Source organism: Lytechinus variegatus, chromosome 8 (genome assembly GCF_018143015.1).
Source record: "Lytechinus variegatus isolate NC3 chromosome 8, Lvar_3.0, whole genome shotgun sequence".
NCBI classification, from domain to species: domain Eukaryota; kingdom Metazoa; phylum Echinodermata; class Echinoidea; order Temnopleuroida; family Toxopneustidae; genus Lytechinus; species Lytechinus variegatus.
In genome coordinates, this window is record NC_054747.1 from 4,044,873 (window position 1) to 4,067,772 (window position 22,900).

At 38.1% G+C, this 22,900-nt stretch overlaps 1 protein-coding gene across 1 annotated transcript; it reads left to right on the forward strand.

Annotated features, from left to right (window-relative positions):
• The first annotated feature begins 1,831 nt into the window (after positions 1 to 1,831).
• Positions 1,832 to 21,151, forward strand: LOC121419851. The gene is made up of 11 exons (XM_041614314.1): positions 1,832 to 2,293; positions 4,662 to 4,819; positions 7,182 to 7,254; positions 7,756 to 7,938; positions 8,605 to 8,859; positions 11,081 to 11,378; positions 11,946 to 12,041; positions 14,037 to 14,239; positions 15,853 to 15,950; positions 18,012 to 18,247; positions 19,901 to 21,151. Exons 1-11 carry the CDS (start codon positions 1,916 to 1,918, stop codon positions 20,167 to 20,169), a joined length of 2,247 nt encoding a protein of 748 aa, XP_041470248.1. The 5' UTR covers positions 1,832 to 1,915; the 3' UTR covers positions 20,170 to 21,151.
• Positions 21,152 to 22,900: the final 1,749 nt, after the last annotated feature.

Consider the following 22,900-nt stretch of genomic DNA (forward strand, 5'->3'; position numbering starts at 1 on the left):
TGTATATAAATAAATTTACAAAATTGAATATTTTTATGACAATGTTAACCCAATGAACGCGAATTTTTGTCTTTATTCTCGAGTTATCTCGGGCAAAGTGGATTCACTCTTGAAAATGCTTGTATACTGCTGCATCTCCACCTCCCGGCGAAAGGAGGGGAGGTATTTGTCTCTATAAAGGACAAGGAAAAAAATAACAAAACAGAACGAAGACAAAGCAAACAAATAATAACAACATACATGACTGTCACCAGCTAGGCTGCAGCAAATAGGACGTAAATATAAAACAGGGGCCGATTGCACGAAAGGGTCTTTCCAAGGACCGTCTTTCTTGTCTCCCATCTTTTATGATACGCTATAAGCGGGAGTGTTTCTGAAATTTATGATAAGAATAAGATTCGTTAGCTTGCTTTTAAATCAAATTTTATACAATTTCATGATATATCACATCATTTTATAAACAAATATTTCGTTAATTTTAACGGACGAATGAAATATGTTTGCAGATGATTTATTTAAAATGCGTTTCACATGGAGCATTATAAAAGATGGGCGACACGAAAGACGGTCCTTGCAAAGACCCTTTCGTGCAATCGGCCCCTGGGCTCCGAGAAATAATCTTATACAGGAACTATTCATATTATTTATGGTGTTTTAATGAAAATCTTGGAGTAGGGCTGCCAGTGAAGGAAAGAATCTTTAACAAAGAAATGGGAATGGGAAATTAAACGGAAAAGAGAAATAAAAGAGTCGGGGGAAATCTTCTAAAAGACATTCTTCATAGCCATTTTAAATTGCTTGCAAAATTAAGTAGAGAAAATAAAAATAATAACAAATAGCAATCGGAAAATATTTATAGACTTGTAAGAAGAGGAAATCATACTCCACTAGTGATCGCCTGATCGGCATTAAACTAATGCAATTAGAACCTTCGATAAATCAGGGTGTTTCAATAACTGCATTATCATTATTATTTCTTCTAATAGGCCCTATGTATTTTTCTTTTTGCTTTTACAATAAAAATTATAAAACGATTACACTAAACAAAAATAAGTATGAGCTTCCCCTTTAAATTAATGTCCGATGTCACATATTTTCAAGCCCCTACTGAAGTTTAATTCCAAAAGTTGTGCTACATGTAAATTAAATACTCAAAGGGATGTTGTATTAATACGCCTCTGTGAGTTCACTACTTTTTGTAAACCTTTTTAAGGATGAACTTTCGAATCTCAAAAGATTTAAATTCATATCTTTTAGATTTATATTCAAATCTACAAGGTCTAAAACAAAATCTTATCTTCGACTGGTCACTATTCAAAGCCGATCTGGATTTATTTTAAATCCTTGCAATTCAGAGTGTAGTGAGCCCCCCCCCCAAAAAGAAAATAAAAATGAGGGGGCTAAATGGACTAAACATAGAATATGAGGTGAAAATTTGTAAAGAAAAAGTTGCGAGAGGGTTAAGCAAGCATTGGCGGCGGAAGCCGAAAAATTTAGGGGGGGCACCTGAAATTTTTGGATGGACACAGGGAAAAATTGACGAGCCCCCCCCAAAAAAAAGGTTATCAACCAAAATTTTAGGAGGGGATCGCAAAAATTTTTGACATGCAAAAAAAAAGGTCCCCCACCTCAAATTTAGCAAGTGAGCAAAAATAATAACAATTTGATGCCGGGATTTACTCAGCACATTTCACCCTTATCCCTTTCCTTTTCTCTTTTTTTTCATGGTAGTGATTTTTTTTGTACGCCAGTGCCATTTTGCTTCCATCATTTTCTGCTACTATCTTCACCCCACCTAACGCGCTTCATAACAACTAATTAGCCAGCGGCTTACCATATTCCTTTTGTTGTGTGATGGTGATGGTGCGGTGTGGAACTTCTTTCGCAGAATATTACACCCAAAATTGCAGAGAAAATGCAACAACAGCCGGTATCATCCAACTTGGACCATCAGATAATAACAACTAATCATGATCTTAGCCAACTTGTGCCGTCATTTCTCGGACAATCCATCCAGGCCCAGCAGTCAGCGTCGACCCAAGGAAATGCGGCTCAAAATGTCGCTGCGAGTACGGTTCTTGTCAGTGCGTACAGCATGTCCCCGATGATGAGCGCCGCCGGAACTCCCCGCATGAGTTTTGCTGGGAGTATGGTTTCACCGAATACGTCAGCTCCTCCTTCGGCAGCTGCAGCAGCAGCGGCGGGAGGTGGTGGTATTCCTTTGCCCCTAATGTCTCCGGTCGGAATGCATGGCTTGCCGACTGGTCCACGAACGCCTGATGGACAACCTCTGGTAAATTTTTTCCAGTTTACAGAGAAAACTTGGTCAATTTAGACTATCATGACTATTAGTATTGAGTTGACTGTCTATGCTGGCACTGTGACTAGTCTTGAGGACGCAATGATGATGATTTTTTTTGATATGCATGATATGTCATATACTTCTTCATCATTGACGTCTTGACACTCTCTCCATAGTGTCTTAAGCGAAGGACCAAAACAAAGATGGATTTCCCTAAGAAATCCATATTTCTAAACCGAAATCACAAGAATTCTATTAATTTTATTAATTCTTACAGCTTCCTACGCCTAATGCGTTGGAAGGTTTTAAATATTATTATATAAAAATATAAAAAAATGAAGATTTCTTACCTAAGTGATGCCGCGTAGACCCCTTGTTCCACATGTATACAACGGAAATAAAATACGAACCGCTTATGTACATGTATGACGTACTTCCGGAAAGCAATGCCGTCTTAACGAACAATTTAGAGATAAAAATTCTTATTTAACAAATATTAAAATTTAATTTGTGATCATAAATAATTTATATGTATTAATATGAATTATTTTTAATCAAAAATAAATTCGAATATTTGTTAAGAATTTTTATCTCTAAATTGTTCGTTAAGACGGCATTGCTTTCCGGAAGTACGTCATACATAAGCGGTTCATATTGTATTTCCGTTGTAAGCTGTAAGAATTAATAAAATTAATAGAATTCTCGTGATTTCGGTTTAGAAATATGGATTTCTTAGGGAAATCTATCTTTGTTTTGGTCCTTCGCTTAAGACACTATGGAGAGAGTGTCAAGACGTCAATGATGAAGAAGTATATGACATATAAAAAAAATCATCATCATTGCGTCCTCAAGACTACACTGTGACTGTGTGATCGACTGTGTGATTGTGACTGACTGACTCTGTGTTGGAGTAGGAAGTGAAGGCAGTCAAGCCAAAGACACACTGAAAAGTGTCAGTAATAAAATATGCTGACTTTGCCTTTTGGGGGAAGAAAGAAAATTGTACAATTTTTGGTGCAAATTCTGCCTGCTGCATGCTGCAAGAAAAATGTGATCTGAATTGATTTTCAACTCATATTTACAATGATTTAGGAATAGGATGTATAGAAAGAGAAAATTCAGAGTCTTCTTATCTTACTTTTGATCATCAGAAATGAGGATTAAGTCTAAATTGCAAACCCTTATTTTTGAGTGTGTTGAGATTGCCAATTTTAGCAATTTTCCCATCATTTACTATGGGAAAATTGAATTTCTGTTTGGCACAATTTTAACTTTGTCACAATTTTGCACTGTGATCTGATTAAAGAAAACATGCCATCAGAGAGAGTGTAAAATTTACTATCTGACACTCTGGACTCTCGAAAGCTGAAAATATGGATTTGTGTGTGTCCCATTTCTTAACTACACAGCCAGCATTTGGCAAAATGCTTAAAATCTGACTAGGGGAAGCAATCCAGATTTTAACACCAACATCAACACCAAGGCCATCAAGGTAATCACCCAATTCAGTGTTAAAAATTGTGGAGGGTTTGACGTTCCGGTAGGGTGAATGCTGATTTTTCTGCTTTTAAAATTCTGCTCAATGGAAAAGAGGAGAATGAAATTGGACCAAGTGCTCTAACCACCCTTATCTAGGACAAATTATAACAGTGCAATCCTCACGTTTCTGAAGCTTTTTAATTGAATGATGATGAAAGTGGAGGTTTGCATGTGCAGTGATATAGAAATGCTCAAATCATAAAGAATTAGATGATAAGGCTAGTCAGCATGCATCAGGATGGATAGAAACGTTCTGACAGAACAGCGAACAATTTTTCTGGTATTGCATCACAATTTGCTCCACATTTTTGAAAGACTGCTATGCATAAAGTCTTTTGTATAGCATATTTTTACATATGACTGTACATTATATTTGAGAGCTTTTCTCTTACATGTATGACCAAAAATGTTATTCAAATTTGTAAAGCAAAATTATTCCCTGCAGAAAATTCATGAATAATATTTGTAAATGACTTACAATTATATTGTCTAGTATTCTAGTTGAGCCCTCAGATATCAAAGGGGCCTTGTTTCATAAAACATGCAAAGTTGATTGACTGCTAAGCCCTGTTAATACTATGATACATATTGTAATGGGAAAGCTACCCTCAGTGTAAGTATTCATGAAACAGGTCTACGCACTTCTGAAAGAATACTCTACCTCCCAACCTTCCACTTTCTCGCCTCTATATTTCACCTCTACATGCACTTCTATCTTTGTTCTAGTCCATCTCCGACTCACCACATGGTGTACCGCTAACATCTCCTGCAAAATTCTGACTGTTGACATTATGTGCTATCGTTTTCACTTCCTTGGCAGCTTTCCCCGATGGGTGCGTTCCCTGGCTACCCCTACCAGGCCGTCTTGCCACCCCTGGAGTCTCCTACCAGCCTTCTCCAGGCCAGGCTACAACACTCCCCAGGATTTCCCTTCCCTCAACAGGGAACCATGCATCCACAACAAGTCTTCTTTCCTGGATAACGATTTGCAGACCTGCCAACGTTTTTGCAACCAAAATATGGCAGTACGTTTTTCTTTTTAAAAAATATGTTTAAAAAGTGTTTTTTTTTTATTTATTTTTTACAAAATGGTAAGTTATTGAGAAATATCATCTCTTTATGTCTCTATTTCATAAAACTTACACAAATATTGTTATTAGATCAATGTAATTTCAGGTAACAAATTTTTTTTCCAATCATTTTGTTAAAACCAGGATGAGATATACACATGCTTCAATGTTTTTTATACTGCAAGAGCAGTGGGAATTTTAGCTTGCATGCAGCTTGAGCGCTGCGATGAGCGAGTGCGCCATGCATTTTATTATGAAATACACTTTTTTGGGGAAAAATACATTTTTTGTCTCACCTGCATAGCAGAGTGAGACTATAGGCGCCGCTTTTCCGGTGGCGGCGACGGCGGTGGCGGCGTCAACATCAAATCTTAACCTGAGGTTAAGTTTTTGAAATGACATCATAACTTAGAAAGTATATGGACCTAGTTCATGAAACTTGGCCATAAGGTTAATCAAGTATTACTGAACATCCTATTAGAGGTTCATGTCACATGACCAAGGTCAAAGGTCATTTAGGGTCAATGAACTTTGGCCGAATGGGGGTATCTGTTGAATTCCCATCATAACTTTGAAAATTTATGGATCTGATTCATGAAACTTAGACATAATAGTAATCAAGCATCACTGAACATTTTGTGCAAGTTTCAGGTCTCATGATTAAGGTCAAAGGTCATTTAGGGTCAATGAACTTTGGCCGAATTGGGGATATCTGTTGAATTCCCATCATAACTTTGAAAGTTTATGGATCTGATTCATGAAACTTGGACATAATAGTAATCAAGCATCACTGAACATTTTGTGCAAGTTTCATGTCACATGACCAAGGTCAAAGGTCATTTAGGGTCAATGAACTTTGGCCGAATGGGGGTATCTGTTGAAATCCCTTCATAACTTTGATATTTTATGGATCTGATTCATTAAACTTAGACATAATAGTAATCAAGCATCACTGAACATTTTGTGCAAGTTTCAGGTCTCATGATTAAGGTCAAAGGTCATTTAGGGTCAATGAACTTTGGCCGAATTGGGGATATCTGTTGAATTCCCATCATAACTTTGAAAGTTTATGGATCTGATTCATAAAACTTGGACATAATAGTAATCAAGCATCACTGAACATTTTGTGCAAGTTTCAGGTCTCATGATTAAGGTCAAAGGTCATTTAGGGTCAATGAACTTTGGCCGAATCGGGGGTATCTGTTGAATTACCATCATAACTTTGAAACTTTGTTGGTCTAGTTCGTTAAACATGAACATTAGAGTAATCAAGTATCACTGAACATCCTGTGCGCATTTCAGTTCACATGACCAAGGTCAAAGGTCAATGAACTTTGGCCGAATTGGGTGTATCTATTGAATTACCATCATAACTTTGAAAGTTTATGGATCTGATTCATGAAACTTGTACATAAGAGTAATCAAGTACCACTGAACATCCTGTGAGAGTTTCAGGTCACATGATCAAGGTCAAAGGTCATGTAAGGTCAATGAACTTTGGCCATGTTGGGTTTTTTTTGTTGAATAACCATCATATCTCTGTAAGTTTATTTGTCTAGTTCATAAAAAGTGGACATAAGAGTAACCATGTATTACTGAACATCTTGTGCGAGTTAGAGTAGTTTTCAAAGTCAGCACTGCTGCTGTATTGAACTGCGCGATGCAGGTGAGACGGCCAGAGGCATTTCACTTGTTTAAATCACAGAAAACAATTTTTCGTTCCCAGAGGTTGGCAGGTCTGTAATTATGATATATGTACAGTGCGTCTTACAAAAAAGGAAACTAGGGTTTTTCTTCAAAGGCAAATTAATTATGATGTTTAATTTACATCATCATCATTCCTCTACATTTTGATGCCTGATATGTGACGAACACTTCACGCATTAATGAGCAAGATGATTTTGAAATATTAATGTTAAAACCAGTTACCACTTTAGTCCATTTGGTATATAGAGTAACTGGCTATTGGACTGGTTATTAGACCAAATGGCAATTAGACCATGTGGAGAGTGGGCAAACTGATGGTAGACAAAATGATAGTAGATGAGTTCGTAATTGGACAAATTGACATTAGACCAATTGGAAATAAACTGGTGAAAATTAAAAGTTGATTGAAAGGCTACCTATGATTCCAAGGATCATAAATCATGAATGACATCCCAAAATTATAGAACAAAACTTTAGAGTTTTCAGATGAAAAGGAACATTGTTTTATGATAAGAATTTCCAACACACCTGTCTTTTCTCTCACCATTTGACCATACATGTAGGCCCTATGAGGACCAGGGGACTGGCCAGAGGGTGCCCACTATTGACAAGATGTCTTGGCTGGATGCTGCAGAGGTAACTAAGTTATTTACACTCCCATCATTTTATGTATTACAATGACATAACCAAGAATGGATCAGTGAATAAATGACAGTGGACCATATCTATCTTCTAGCAATGCCGCATAAATAGCTTTGCTAGTCTTCATCCATGCCTTGATTTTAATATTCATTGTGCAAGGCCTAACCTATAATCCAGGCGGATGCTGCAGCTCATTTATTAGCTTTCCAACTCTGATACTATTATGTGAAATTTCAGAAATACGTCTGATGCCAAAGACTAGGCACTATGACTACAAGCAGCCTTCGTCTGTACACCCTGCTCCTACGATATTTCACAAATATGCATGAAGCCAGGAACTTAAAAGAGGTATTTTTCACTATTTTATTCCCTCATCCTTAACTCTGTAAATATTCTCTTTTATCAGACAGTTACAATTTTTGCAGCTGTGAATACGTAACATTCAGAAAACTAAGATAGTCTTTGAAATATCAAGCTTATTCTGCTTATTTTCAGATTATCTTAGAGGAAGCCCAACAGCCCTTACATCTCAAAGACATTAAGCAAAGGATCGTAGAACAGGGACTGGTTGGTCCTAATGCAAGGTCCAGTCTAGAGACCCTCATGTACAGGGACGCACAGAAAGGCAGCAAACGATTTGTTAAATTGGATGAACTTCTGGGAGTCTTCAGACTTATGGTGGGTTTTAAGTGTGAAAATACGTTTGTGCTGCTTCTTTTAGCAAAGATCCCACTGTAAGGGTGCCATGTGTCTTTCTATTGTAGCTTTCATGCATTCTCCTTTCCATTTTCTACATCAGGGCTCGACATAAGCAGTGGCCCGGGGCAACCTAGATTGAGAGTTGGGCCACCAAAATTCTGTAAAAGCCCACACTTGGTGGCCCAGTCAGGCTACCAAATTTTTGATAAATTGTAGTATTTTCTAATGTTTTAGGGCCACCAAATTTGCTTTGTGGGCCACCAAAAATGAAAATGATGATTTTGGTGGACTGATTGGGACACCAAGAAAAAAGTAAGTGTGGAACCTTGGTATACATGTATGTTGAAATGTGAGGGATTGCTTGGAAAATACCCAATATCTGACATAAATCCCACACTTTCTCAATTTCTCAGCAATTACACAATTCCTTCCATAACCCTTTAGCATATCTGCATTGTTTCTTTCTGCAAACAGGCAATTGGATATTCATTTTATATTGTTCTAACTCAGTTTGAAATTGTTAACACAACTGGCATTAAATCTTTAAAGTCGTGTGTACAGTTTTTTTTAAAGTCATGTGAAGTTGTGTGTAACTTACATGTACATGTATGAAAACGCCCCCTGATCTCATTTGATCTTAACTAGACACCTGAGGAGAAAAAGGCTGCCAGGAAAACCAACAAGAAAACCCCCAAGCAAGCGACCCCAAAGACAACCTCCCCGAAAACGACCGTTGCGACCACGGTCACAACCACTACAACAGCGCCAACAATATCACCAACAGCCACAACTGAACCCACAACAGTGACTAGTCCGACTGCTGCAGCTCAAGCCGAGAGGAACGCCAAATTTAAGAGGAAGAGCCGAAACCTAAGACGTCTTATCAAGGCCATGGTCTTTGTAAGTTGAACAGATTTTGTCTTCTTCATCTGTCTCATTCTCTTCTTTCTTCTTCTTGCCATTCTTTCTTCGCTTCATTCTTGTCATCAGTTTAATTCTTCATGTCCCTTCCTGATTTTCCTATCCCTGCATTTTTTTTGTTCTTTTTTATCACGTTTTTTGCTCTCTATACTCTCCTCTTTCTTTTTAGAGTTTGTTCGTCCTAATTACAGGGGAATGAAAGCTTTGAAACAAGTAGGCTTGTGTCAAAACAGAAAAATCAAAGAATAAGAACAAAGAATGTTTGAAAAAAAAATCAGACAAATAATGAGAAAGTTATGAGCATTTGAATATTGCAATCACTAATGCCATGAAGATCCTCCTATTGGCAATGCGACAAGGATGTATGATGTATGTGAACAACTTTCCCTTTGATGGACTTTAAAATACCCTGAAAATGTCTCTTTTTGCTTGTTCTTATGGTGATACAAACGCTTTATCCATGATGTATTCTTTAAAAATCTATATTACATGCCCTCCTATAGAAAGAACACATGATCTACTGATAGATGTGATAAAAAGAGGCAGTTTAAGTGATATACTAAAGTAATGGGGAGAGTTGTTCACAAGTGACATCACACATCTTTGTAGCATTGCCAATGTGAGGATCTCCATAGCATCAGTGATTGCAATATCCAAATGCTCATAACTTTCTCATTATTTGTCCGATTTTTCTCAAACTTTCGTTGATCTGTTTCTTTCATTATTCTGTTTTCACACATGCTGTCTTGTTCCAAAGGTTTCATTCTCCTTTAAGGTCTTTGTTACAGGCATTTCCATGCTTTTCACAAAGTCTTGTATGGGGTCAGCAAATAATGATTCATTCTCCATGAAAACTGACTCCCATCTGACTTAAAGATTAATTGTGAGAAGTGCTTTTCAGTGATGGCAAATTTCAGAAAGAGTTGTGTTTAAACGCAACGGAAGAAATCAGGCGTAAGTTTCCTATTGGCATGTTTCATTGGTTAGTAATAAAGCAAGTTGCATTTTCCTTTCTGAGTTGTGTTTCTTAGCAACTTTTTTTCTGCAATGGGATCAATCACAACATGAGATTGATCTTATACCCTGTCTCTTCAATTTTGAAATTGTGATTTACATCATTAAAGGTCAAGTCCACCATAGAAAAATGTTGATTTGAATCAATAGAGAAAAATCAGACAAGCACAATGCAGAAAATTTCATCAAAATCGGATGTAAAATAAGAAAGTTATGACATTTCAAAGTTTCGCTTATATTTAACAAAATAGTTATATGAACGAGCCAGTTACATCCAAATGAGAGAGTCAATGATGTCACTCACTCACTATTTCTTTTGTTTTTTATTGTTGGAATTATACAATATTTCAATTTTTACGAATTTGACGATTAGGACCTCCTTGCTTGAAGCTCAAAATGTTAAAATAATGGAATTCCATGTGTTCAGGGAGGAATGAAACTTCATTTCACATGACAATGAGGAGAAAATAAAAGTATTTCATATAATAAAATACAAATGAAATATTGAGTGAGTGATGTCATCAGTTCCTCACTTGCATACAGACCGAGATGTGCATATAACTGTTTTGTGAAATGAAGCGAAACTTTAAAATGCCATAACTTATTTTACAACCGATTTTGATGAAATTTTCATTGTTATGCTTGTTGAATTTTTCTCTTTTTATTCAAATCAAGTTTTTGTTGGGTGGACTTTTCCTTTAATCGGTCATGACACTCTGTAAGACTTGCTCTACTAGACTGGGCTAGTATACAAATAATGCACGTATGCCCGTGCATGCAGGGCCAAATAATGAACGATGTGCGAGAAGAGCCAATGGATATACCGCACCGAGGTCTGCAGAACCGAGTGCGGTATATCCATTTGGCGAGTCGAGCACAGAGTTCATTATTTAGGTCCTCTATGCAGAAGAATGCGTGCATTGTCATCACCCATGATACCGGGTTGCACAGAATGCTATATTTGATCTAAATTCTAGATTATTCTAGATAATTCCCGACCTCGCACTATCCTGCACTCTGACGTCACAGTGCAGGATAGCACTTTTGGTATGACGTCAAAGTGCAGGATACTGCTTTTTGGATGCAATAGTGCAATTCGCTGAATGTCATGTGATCCGATTTGGACCAATCAGATTACAGAACATTCTTGGGAGGTGTATAATTTGTTTTGCACTATCCTAAACAGGAGAATGCTGCCCTCTGTGATGAAGTGGCACGCACCGAAGCAAAGCTGCCTAGAGCAAGAGCAGAACGGCGGTTCCTCCTTCTGCGACTCCTTCACTACCAAGCCTTGACCGGGAAGCCCCTCTTGGACAATGACCAGCAGCCAGCGGTCAAGAAGGAGACGAACACAAAGGAGAAAGAGGCAGAAAAGACGAATAGGAAGGAGAAGACAGAGAAGGTTGCAAGGAAAGATAAGGATAGGGAGAGAAAGAAGGACAAGAACAGGCATAAGCACAAGAAGAACAAGAAAGGATCTAAAGGTAGGGGCATATTACTATTTTTTTTTACAAAAAAAGCCTGTGAATGACAGAGAGAAGAGGAAGAGATATTAAGAAGGAGGAGGAGGAGTAGAAGGAGAGGAGGAGGAGGAGGAAAGAAGAAGAGGAAAAGAGGAGGAGCATGAGGTGGAGGAGAAGGGGAAGAAGGAGGAGGAGAAGAAGGAGAGGAAGAGAAGGAGGGGGAGAAGAGGAAGAGGGAAGAAGAAGGAGGAGGGGAGGAGGAGAATAACAAAAGAGGAGGGGGGAGGAAAGAGGAGAAGCTTGAGGAGGAGGAGAAGAGAAAGAAGAAGGAGAAGAGGAAGAGGGGGGAGGAGGAGGAGATAACGAAAGAGGAGGGGGAGGAAGAGAAGAAGGAGGAGGAAAGAAAGAATAATACAATGGAAAATAAAAGAGAAAGAAAGAAAGGGAGAATAGGAAGGCAAAGGGAAAGAAGATGGAACAAAAGAGATAGTGAGTGCAAGACAGAGACAGACCATCATCAGCACAACAAAATAAATAGAAGAGGGAGATTGAATAAAGTCAATTTCTTATTGTTCATTTAACCTGCAGATGGTGATAAGAAATTAGAAGCGAATCAACTCAAGAAGAAAAAGCCAAGTAGTAGTCTGAAAAGACACATCTTACCCATACCTATGAATGAAGAAGGTAGGTGTCTCCAAAATATATATCCCATTCTAAGTCGTCACTTGGGCCGGAATTCACTTTCATGCTTAAAGAGAAATGCCAGTAATTGCAGTAAACACTGCTTTCATGAGAAAGTCTGTAAAATAAGGCTTAATTGTCAGTATATCATCGAGGATCTAGATCTGGTACAGTTGCATAAACTGAACTTTGTGAAATCTTGAAATCTACGCTGTTCACACTGAAGATCACCAACACAGAAAAGCGCACGTGGGACGCTGTATTATTACTGCATTGAATGTCGGGCCCAACGCCTTGACCCGAATCCTGTGCTTATTTGTTGATTTCTCAGCAGTTACACAATTTCTTCCAGAATCCTTTGGCACATATGTTTTATCTATACAAAAAGACACTTTGGTGGTCATTTCATTGGATTCTGTACGAACTCATTTTGATATCGTTACCAAAACTGGAATTTACCTTTAAGTCACAATTTAAAGTATTTTACTAAGTATCTTGCTATAGTAAATAATAAACTATTGTGGTACATGTATTCAGTTGCACGGTGGAGCATTGTGGTCCACTGGATTAGTCTTCTCCACAATATCATTTCCCTTTCACATTGATGTGGATAGGTATCTCTAAAATAGTATATCCCTTTCATGAGACTTGGAAGTGTGAAGTCAGTGAACAGCTTGATCATTAAATATTTCACAGCGATATAGTCATGGAAGATGTTGATTCTCCCCCATCCATTATAAAAATAAAGTGCCCTAACTACATGTATCCTATTTTACATCAAATTTCGATCAAATTTTCAGTGTTATGTTTATAATTTGGTCTTATATAAATTATATCTTATAAAAACCTTCAATAACAAGCATTGCTTTCGGAAGGTTTGATTTCATAATGTTATTTTATATTTGGCTTTACTTTGTAACTTTGTTGAAATTTTGGATTGAAATAAATTCATTATCAAATCAAATTAAATTGTTGTTCGGATAGACTTCACATCTAAGCAGAGCATTGTGAACATGCGGGTCCTGGGGGGTGTTTCACAAAGATTTAAGTATGACTTAGGTCGCACTTAAATATTGACGCGTACACGATATGCAACGCGCGATCTTATTGATCAATACGCAGTAGTGCGCGTCCTCTTGGCATGATCTGAACAATGCTGTCATGCCTTTTATACTGCGCGCAACTAGGCATTTAAGTGCGACTCTAAGTCATACTTAAATATTTGTGAAACACCCCCCAGTTAATAAAGACTTGTCATAAGCACATTCACTATTGAATGATCTCAGTACCTTTAACCCTAAATCTCCTGGGGTATTTTGATTCTTGTCATTCCGGGGGGGGGGGGGGGGGGCATTATGGCCCCCCCTTGGCATGATGGTAGAGAATGATGTAATCTACGCAGTTGCACTGGTAAATTTCACTGAATTCATATATTTTTATTTTATATGAATTGATTATTGTAATTTATTCATGGAATCATACTTTTTGCTCTGATTCACTAAATAAAGCTCCTAGAGTGGTATTATTTGGTGAAAATATCCTTTATAGTATTCCTAACAATTGTGAATGAAAAACATTCTGGTACCAAGACCAATTTCTTATGTATTTCTTTGTTTTTTTACTTTGTTTTTTATTGTTTCTTCAATACATTTATGAATTTTGGCTAAATACACAATTTGCATTGGATTTGTACATGAAATCACGTTTTTGAGCAATTTTGGGTCTGACATGCACTTACATAATGTTGCGTAATGTTGTAACTTCGTACCCGGGCGTCAAAAATTTGGTCTCAAAATTTGTGACGAGACTTGAAAGTAAAAAGTCAGTGAGCAGCGAGGTCAAAAAATTTTGCGCAGCAGATATATCGCTAAAATTGTCAAGGGGGGGGTCTATTATGGCCCCCCCAGGGAGAATTATGGTTAGTATGTTACTTCAAAATTGAATTGTTATCATAACAAGTTTTTACGAAACATTCCCCTTCTCTAATGTCCATTACAGGTCAGCCAATCTTCCCCATTGTTCTGGGAAGCCTGACTGTCCACTCCCTGGGGAAGGTCATCCCGGACAAGGTCACCTTCCACTCGGACCGATTCATCTACCCCGCTGGTTTCCATAGCACCCGTATCTATGGCAACATGGATGACCCCAAGAAGAAGTGCGTTTACACCTGCAAGATTATTGACAATGAAGGGGAAGCCAAGGTAAGTCGTCAACATGTGGAGTGTTGCAAGAATATTGCAAGTCAATTTGAGGCCCCCAAATCAATCATGAATTTCTGACTGAAGTTATTATTATTATGTATTAATACTATTATTATCATTATTAAATTGTTATTGTTGTTGTTCAGTCCACTCTTGAATCCTGTTTTTTTTTTTACTTGATTTTATTGTCTATTTTTGTTACTTTGTATTGTCATACTATTTTTATTATTATTGTTATTATTATTATAATCAAATTATTATTCTTATTGTTATTGTTGTCTTCAATACCATTCCACTGGGAGGTTTTTAACATGATTTTATTGTCATTTTCTTTGCTTTGTAAATATTGTCATTCCTTTTTGCCAATTGTTCTCTATTTGCATGTATGTTATTTTTATTGATTGAATTAAATGAATGTAATTAGATCATTATTTTTTTAACTTAAGTCAAATGTTAAGGGGAAATATTTTGTTCTTCTCAGCTTGTTTAACCCTAAATAGACTGGGCTATTTCAACGCCTAAGAAGACTGGGGGGGGGGGGGGTGATTCAGCCCTCCCTTATGATCTCGGCCGTCGATCGCACGATCGCGTGACGAAACTTGGCACACGCGTTACCAATAGCATTATCTACAAAACTATAACATCAAATTCTGCAAGAAATCTCATGTCTCATTAATTATGCTAATTTATGCGTAAAATCATAGTTTGCTCTAATTAATAAAATAATGCCCCTGAAATGCTAATTTTTGTTTCACATACTCTAGATAGGTATCTGATCAAATTTATTTAAAAAAATTTCAATATCACATTTATGTTCTTATGTATTCTATTGTTTTCTAAATTTCTTATGTATTTCTTTGTTTTTTGACTTTTTGTTTTTTATTGTTTTTTCAATGGAAATTGTCGGGGAATTTATTTTGACCATAAAAAAGATAAAATTGATTGATTTTAAGCAGTAAAAGGAAAAATAATGATACATTTATGAATTTTGGCTAAGAACACTATTTCACGTTTTTGAGTAATTTTGGGTCTGCATGCACTTACCCGGGGGTCACAATTTTGGTCTCAAAAGTTGCGCGAGACTTGAAAGTAAAATGTCAGCGAGCGACGCGGTCAAAAAATTTCGCGCGGCGGATTTATCGCAAAAAATGTCGAGGGGGGGGCTGAATCAGCCCCCCCCAGTCTTTTTAGGGTTAAGTCAAATGTTAAGGGGAAATATTTTGTTCTTCTCAGCTTGTTTAAAGTCTTCCCCTAGCAATTTGGTTCCACTTTGCAAGTGATTGCTGGTCTGCTTCTTGAATTAACAATTCTACATTGATTTGCTCCAGTTAAAATTAACCATACAGCCTTGTAGATTACATTGCACACTATTATTATGCCAAGTTTCAAGATTTCAGTGAGGGGGGGGGGTTGATCACCCCTCCCAGCCAGCTAACACCCCAAAAAGCCTGGCCTGGGTAGGGTGAATTTTTATTTCTAATCAGTTGATGGATGCCAAGATCTCAAGGGGGTTGATTCAACACCCCGGACCAGCCAACACTGAAAATAGACCGGCCTGGTTAAGGTAATTTTTTTTTAAATTTCTAATCAATTCTATTTCTATGACATTGCAGTTTGAGATCTCTGATGACCAAACACCACCTACCATCCTGAGTGCAAACACAGCTACAAAGTGCCATCGGAAATTACTTCAGGCCGTCAATAAAGCTTTGTGAGTATGGATACTAGATAAAAAATAATGATAAATAGTAGACTGTGGTGTTGGGAGGCCTTGGATCTAGCCATTCAAAGTTTATAGCCATGTCACATTGTTCCATGAAAGCCATGCTGGTGAGTTGCGGGTGATTGCCCGCAACTCACCCACAACAAAGTTTAGAGCATGGTAAAAACTATTATGCATGTAAATCAGACTTGCGAGCACTCTTGCGGGCAACTGCGTGCGAGATACTGTCAATGCGGGCAACCTGCGGGTAGCAAAAAAAAAGTCACATGCAAGGCTTGCATGGAACATTGCGACAGGACCTTTAGTCGTCAATTTTCTTTGATTTCCCCAGTTGAAGGAACTTCACTATTTAGTCAATTTATTTTTAGCCTAGGAGTTTAGATCCCCTTTGCTCAAATGATAAGGTTATAAAGCCCATTGAATAATATCAATGTATAATTACGTATAACATACTTCACTCAAAGCTAAAAAAATATAGATTTTTATCATTTTTGGGGCTACTTTACACAGCCTACTGTATTAGTCTGCAACATTGGATGAGCTTTAAGATTGCAATAAATTGGGATTTTGGGGGCTCTTTTCTGATTTTCTAGCGCTCTTTTGAGGGTTGAGGGGGTAATTGCTATGAGTACTCGAGGCAGGTAATGTTTTTCCCTACTTCATTTGCAGGGCTCCCACAGTCATGGAAAATTTTGTGGTCATGGAAAGTCAGGGAATTTGGAAAATTTGTGAAAAGTCATGGAATTGCATTTACCTCTTGGCTATGGCAACTTTCCATTCTGTCTTGTGTCTCGCAACCCTCATACTCTGTGATCATACTCTGCTATTGTTATTGGTGTTCATGACTTCCATTTTCCCCAGTTTTGTGACATCCCAAATTCCACACAACTCCCGGGACGTTACAGGTAGTCATGGAAAGCAGCAATTTAGTCATGGAAAATCCATGGAATTCTGTTTTCAATTTTCTGTGGGAACCCTAATTTGTATAAGTCTAATGGTACACATACATTATCACCAAGCTGGCTCACTACCTCTTTGGTCAATGACATTGTCAACAACATGAACTATCTATCTGATGACAGAATCAAAACTTCGAAACATCACATGTAAATACTTGAAACAAGTCTGATGTATTACAGTAACAAGCTGGCTGGAGTAACTTTCAGAAAAGATCACAGCCAAGGGCTGTGAACTGATCTTTTTTTTTTGGGGGGCATCGTAGCCAGTCATATGGACAGTGAGGGCCAGGCCATCGATGATTGTCTTTTAATTTGTGCCCAGGAACGCTTTTTATCAGCATTTTTCTTGTAAGATCTGACAACTTTGCTTGGTTGAGAAACAGAAATGTTGGATGAGATAGATTTTGTTGCATGAAACACCTGACAGGTGCTTTCAAGAAACTCCCCTGGCTCTGAATACTCTGAAATCTTTTTAGTGTTGCTTTACATGTTATGAAAAGTTTAAAGTCAGGGATGTCATGGTCTAGTGGTGAAGACTCTTTGGCCCGTATTCTGAAGTCAGGTTTAACTTAAACTCAGGTTTAAAGTTGTGGTTTAAGTATGGAAAGCCAATTGCTACATAAATCACTAATAGTAAAGATATCATAATCAGCTCATTTGGCTCTCAAATCATTCATAATTGTCTAGGAAGTATAAATAGATGATTGTCTTCACCATCGATGAATCAGAAAATAGCACAGTGAAAAATTAGAAACATACAACTTAATAAAAATTTTGTCACTTTTGGCTTCCCATAGTTTTAGCACAGAGTTAGACCATGGTCTAAATTAAACCTGACTTCAGAATACGGGCCTTTCAATCTAAGAGATGTGGGTTTGATTCTCAGCCATGGTGTGTTTTCCTTTAGCAGGAAATTTACCCACATTGTGCTGCTCTCAACCCAGGTGAGGTATATTTGGTACCGGCAGGAAGTAATTCCTCAAAAAGCTGTGAGCATTGGAATCGGTAGACCAGCTTGAGCACCTTAAAAGGAAGATACGTGTGCTGTACAATTCCTATGTAATTATTATTACACTGCATTTCTTCTCAGTGGCGAGGACATTGTCAACGAGTCCCGGGACCGGTCCCAAGAGTTCTTTGGCTTCTCCCACCCCACCATTCAGAACCTGATCCAGGGCTTAGCCGGAGCGACCCAGTGCATGGCCTACCGGTGGCTACGGTTCGAGGAATGCAAACCAGAGGAAAGAGAGAAGATTGCTCACTGGTATGAGAGCGACCCGACCGTCTGCTACGAGGCTCTTTGTAATGCATACAAGAAAAAGATGGGTAAGTCCGTTTGAGGCCTTAAAGTTAAACTGTAGGTCACATATAGGGTGGTATTGTGATAGCCATGGTTTAGTTAAACCTTGGTTAACTTATTCCACACTTTTATTATATGGAGCGCTAGTTGTCAACTCATTCTCTAATTAAAGAAATTATTCTTATTCTACAGCAAATAGTTGTCAAAAAATTGAGTCATAGAATGGAAGAGAAGGAAAAAAGAAAAATATTATGAATTTTAATAAATTTGTAGGTACATTGCAATTGCCACGAATATGGAAGAAATATCTGATCTGCAGCAGCAGTGCGTATTTAGCCAGTAATCTCTACGCATATTGCACCTTAATACTAAGCACAATGCATTGAATCCAAATTTTTATAGTGATGTCATCTTGTACATGTACCTGGCCATGCAACGGTACATTTGGACAGTACGTGTGCAATGGTACAAATGTTGACATTCAGCCTCCCATTTGCTCTCGTACAACAAGCTCAGTAGATGTTGTACAATACATGTACCTCTTGGCTAAACCCATAGGCCTTCATTCTCAAAAGAGGTGTCAAACTATGGTACAAAAGCATGGTCCATGTGCAGACCTGCAAACCTTCTACAACAGCAAAAAGTATTCTTAGAAGGGAACAAATATTTTTGGACAAAAAAGAGTATTATTAAAATGTTGTCTCAGTGTAACAATCGCCAGCCTGTTGTAGTGAGATCGGTGAAATGACTCTTCTTGAAAACTTGATTACTCACCATTTTAAACATGTGCTCGTACGCAAGAATTTACTTGTTCTTTTCATGCAACAAGTTACTTGCCCGATAGTGATTTTTACTGGTCTGGGACTGTCGGACCGGCGCTAGTGTCGCGCGCTGTGTATAATACCTACTCCATGATCGGAAATTAACAAAAAAGAGTAACAAATCATCCAAAAAAGTATTAGTGTATTCGTAGCACAAAAGAGGAACAAATACTCCAAAAAGGGAACGGTTAGCATGTCTGCATGTGGTCAGACCAAGTGGATTATAGACGGAATGGCTATAGCCCAAGTATGAATTAGAATTATTAATAGGTTAAATGGGAAGTGGACCAAATGGTTAGTAGATGGAGGAGAAGGCCAAGCGGGATGAGAACAACAGAAAGTTTGTTGACCCGTGACCATACCTTTTGACAAGCTTAAATAGAAATATTATTTTTTCTAAGTCAATTGCTATACTATTATGATTCTAAGAACATACAGGGGTGTGAGAGTTCGGATTTTTTTTTTTTTTTTTTCAGCTTACTTTTGGCTTTCCTCTGTACAAAAAGTATGGGAGCTCTTTCTATTTCAGACTTTTTCAACACTTCAGCATTTTTTCAGTTTTTTTCATTTGTGACCACTCACACCCCTGAACATACCTCTTATCCCATTAGTTGTTTTTCTTTGACTTAGTTTAAGTATGTAATCGGCTGCCTAATGTTTTGTTAATGCTGTGATATAGTGACATAGCAAGAGCAAACTAAATGCTTGATAATATTGTTTTTGTGAAACATGAAGAAGTAGTTTAATTAGATTGTATTCGTGAGCTACATTTCAAGAAATAAGCTGTGCCAAAAAACTTCCGAATTGCGACGCTTTGCATTGATTTTTTTCCCCTGATATTTTTTACCTAATCTCCAGATGACAAACAAGCTGCAGCTATAGCTTCCACAACTACCTCCGCGCCACCAACGTCATCAACATCAGCAACCTTCCCAACGTCGATGTCATTGACCGGCTCGATGTCATCAAGCGCTTCTATGTCATCGGCCACCATGCCCGTTACACCTGTAGCGTCACCATCAGAAAGTCATAATCTAAGATCGTTGCTTACCTCCGCTCCCATTGTCAGCCTGCAGCCTTCGATGTCAGCAAGACTGGACAGTTTCTCGGGAAATGAAGGGAAGTGATGGCACTCCCACAGGTGTATATTTACTTGGCCTCCAGGCAGTTAGACCTCTTTTCAAATAGGCTAATGCCACTTGGGCTAATAATGATCCGCTTTTATGCAGTGCTGAAATTCATTGGAAAGACATCCGTAAGAGCTTTACAGATATATTATTACCAGTCATCGGATCCTGGCATGCCAGCTTAATGTGTATGCACCTTCTCCACTCCCTAGGGAGCATTCCAACATGAGTTTCAAGACTCATTTAATAGGCATACCGGTACTTCATTAGGCTTTCGCATCCTACTGTTAACCTGTTTAACTCCCGGTTGGAGAGTGGCAACGTGTGGATTAATGTCTTGTTAAAGGACACTAGACCATGGTAGGATTTGAACACATAACCCTATGATTACTAAGCAAAGTTGGAACCACTACACCACTATGCTTCCACATATGTTCACTTGGTCTGCAAGCAGTACATATAGTTCTCAGATAGTCTAATACAACATCTGATAAACCCATTTGGTCTAATATCAATTTGGTTTAATGGACATTTGGGCCCGAATTCACAAAGGTGGGTTTGAAAACCCACGGTTGAGTCCATGGTTTATGCAGATCTCCTGTATAAATTAAGCCTAATTTAGCATGTATCGGGCGCGTGTATAAAAAGTGTCCAATGCTGATGCGCACTTTTGTCACAGTGCGCCAAATTGACGCCTGTTGCCATGGTTATCTACCCTATTTTATTCATGAGTCCACTGGAACCACCTTTGTGAATTCGGGGCTTGGTGTACAACACACTTGGTTCCATAATCAATATGTCATAAGGGGTGTTGCAAGAAAATATTTGCAATCAATTGCAAATATTCTGTTGCCATTTTACAATTGATAGATCAATTTTTACTGCAGCAAATGAGATGAAATGCCTTGTTTCAAGAAGCAGATAAGCAATCAATTGCAAATTTGCAATTAATTTCCAGACTTATGATTGATTTAGGGAACAATAATAGACTTGCAATTGATTGCAAGTTTCTTGCAACGCCCCATTAGAAGGTGTTGCAGGAAAATATTTGCAATCAATTGCGAACATTCTGTTGCAATTTTAAAATGGACAATCAATTTGTATTGTGTTATTAAAAAGTACTACTGGGTAGTCATGTTAAAAAAATGATAACCAACATAAAAATGTTGTCCATCCATGTGTGAATTAGAGGTGAAAACGTTGCTTGTCTTGTTTTGAGTCTTGTACGGCACACAACATTGTCACCTTTAATTCACCCATAATCAAACGTTTGTTGTTGGTTGTCAGTTTTTCACATGGCTAGCCACTATAAATTCGTCATTGACAAAAAAACATTTTATTGCTCAAGTATTTAGCTAAGAGACTAGAAATTGTTGTTGAAATGTCCCGACGAAAGAGGTATGGGCCAAATGGGAATTGGATGATATTGTAGACAGATTGAGTGGCAATTCGATGAAAAGGCTGATATCTAGACAACTTGTTATGGACTACTAGTAAATGGGAGTAGCCTCTGGGATGACATTGGATCGGCAATTTTACCGCCTTAGTGACTTACAAAGTCTGTGATATGTAATTGTAATTTGGGGGAGATTCTCCATCGCTCCTGACTTGAAGTACTTTAAGCAACTATGGAATTCATGTGTATTGGCTTTGTACTTGTACATATTTGTACAGCTTTCTAGATTTTCATAAAATACAGGATAAGTACCGATCACTCGTTTTCATTGTACTATTGTATTGTATGTTGACCTTCGATTTGGGATATGTGTCATTGAGAGTTAATTCTCATTGACACATTTTCCAAATAGAGGAGAGGAAAAGAGCGAGAGAAATACCCACAAACATAGAAATAGCGAGAGAAACGACAGTAGGAGAGAGAGAGAGAGAGAGAAGAAAAGAGAATGGGAGAAGAGAGAGAGAGAGATGGAGACAGAAAGAAAGATATCAATGATGGAAAAGGGAGAGAGACTGGGTATTGGTGTTCATTGTTTTCAAATTCCTTGGCTCAATCAAGAAGGGAGAGTTATATTAGAAAACTTGTTTACCCCCTTCCCCTTTCCTCCAAATCAAAACTGTCATGGTAACAAACTAAGATAAAAATAACCTTTCAACTTCATGTCACAGTCGCCCCATCATCTAGGCTTTAAATCCGGTTTTAGTCCCCCAACTATGGGCGGTTTAAGGTCACACACAGAGATCAACCCAATCCTCCCCCACCACTTGCTTCTTCCATGTCTTCTTTGATCGCCCCCTTCCCCTCCACCTCCTTCAAGCCAACCCTCCTACTCTCCACCACTTGCTTCTTCCATGTCTTCTTTGGTCGCCCCCTTCCTCTCTTACCACCTTGAACTCGAGTGCCTTTTTTTCAAAACATGATCAACATCCCCCTCAACACATGTCCTTACCAACATACTCCACTTGCCATTGTTATCTGATCTACCATCTCCTCCAAACCCAATATCTGCATTAAAACCATTGGCCCGATTTCAAAAAGGTGGTTTTGAAAACCCACAGTTGAATCCAAGGTTTATGCAGATTTCCTGTATAAGTTACGCTAAATTTAGCGCGTAACGGGGTGCATGTATTAGAAAAAAAAATGTCCGATGCTGATGCGTGCTTTTTTCAGTGCGCAGAATTGACGCCCGTTACCATGGTTAGATTGTGGAGGAGCCGTGGTGTAGTGGTTCTGACTCTCGCCTTGTAAACAGAGGGTCGTGTGTTCGAATCCCAC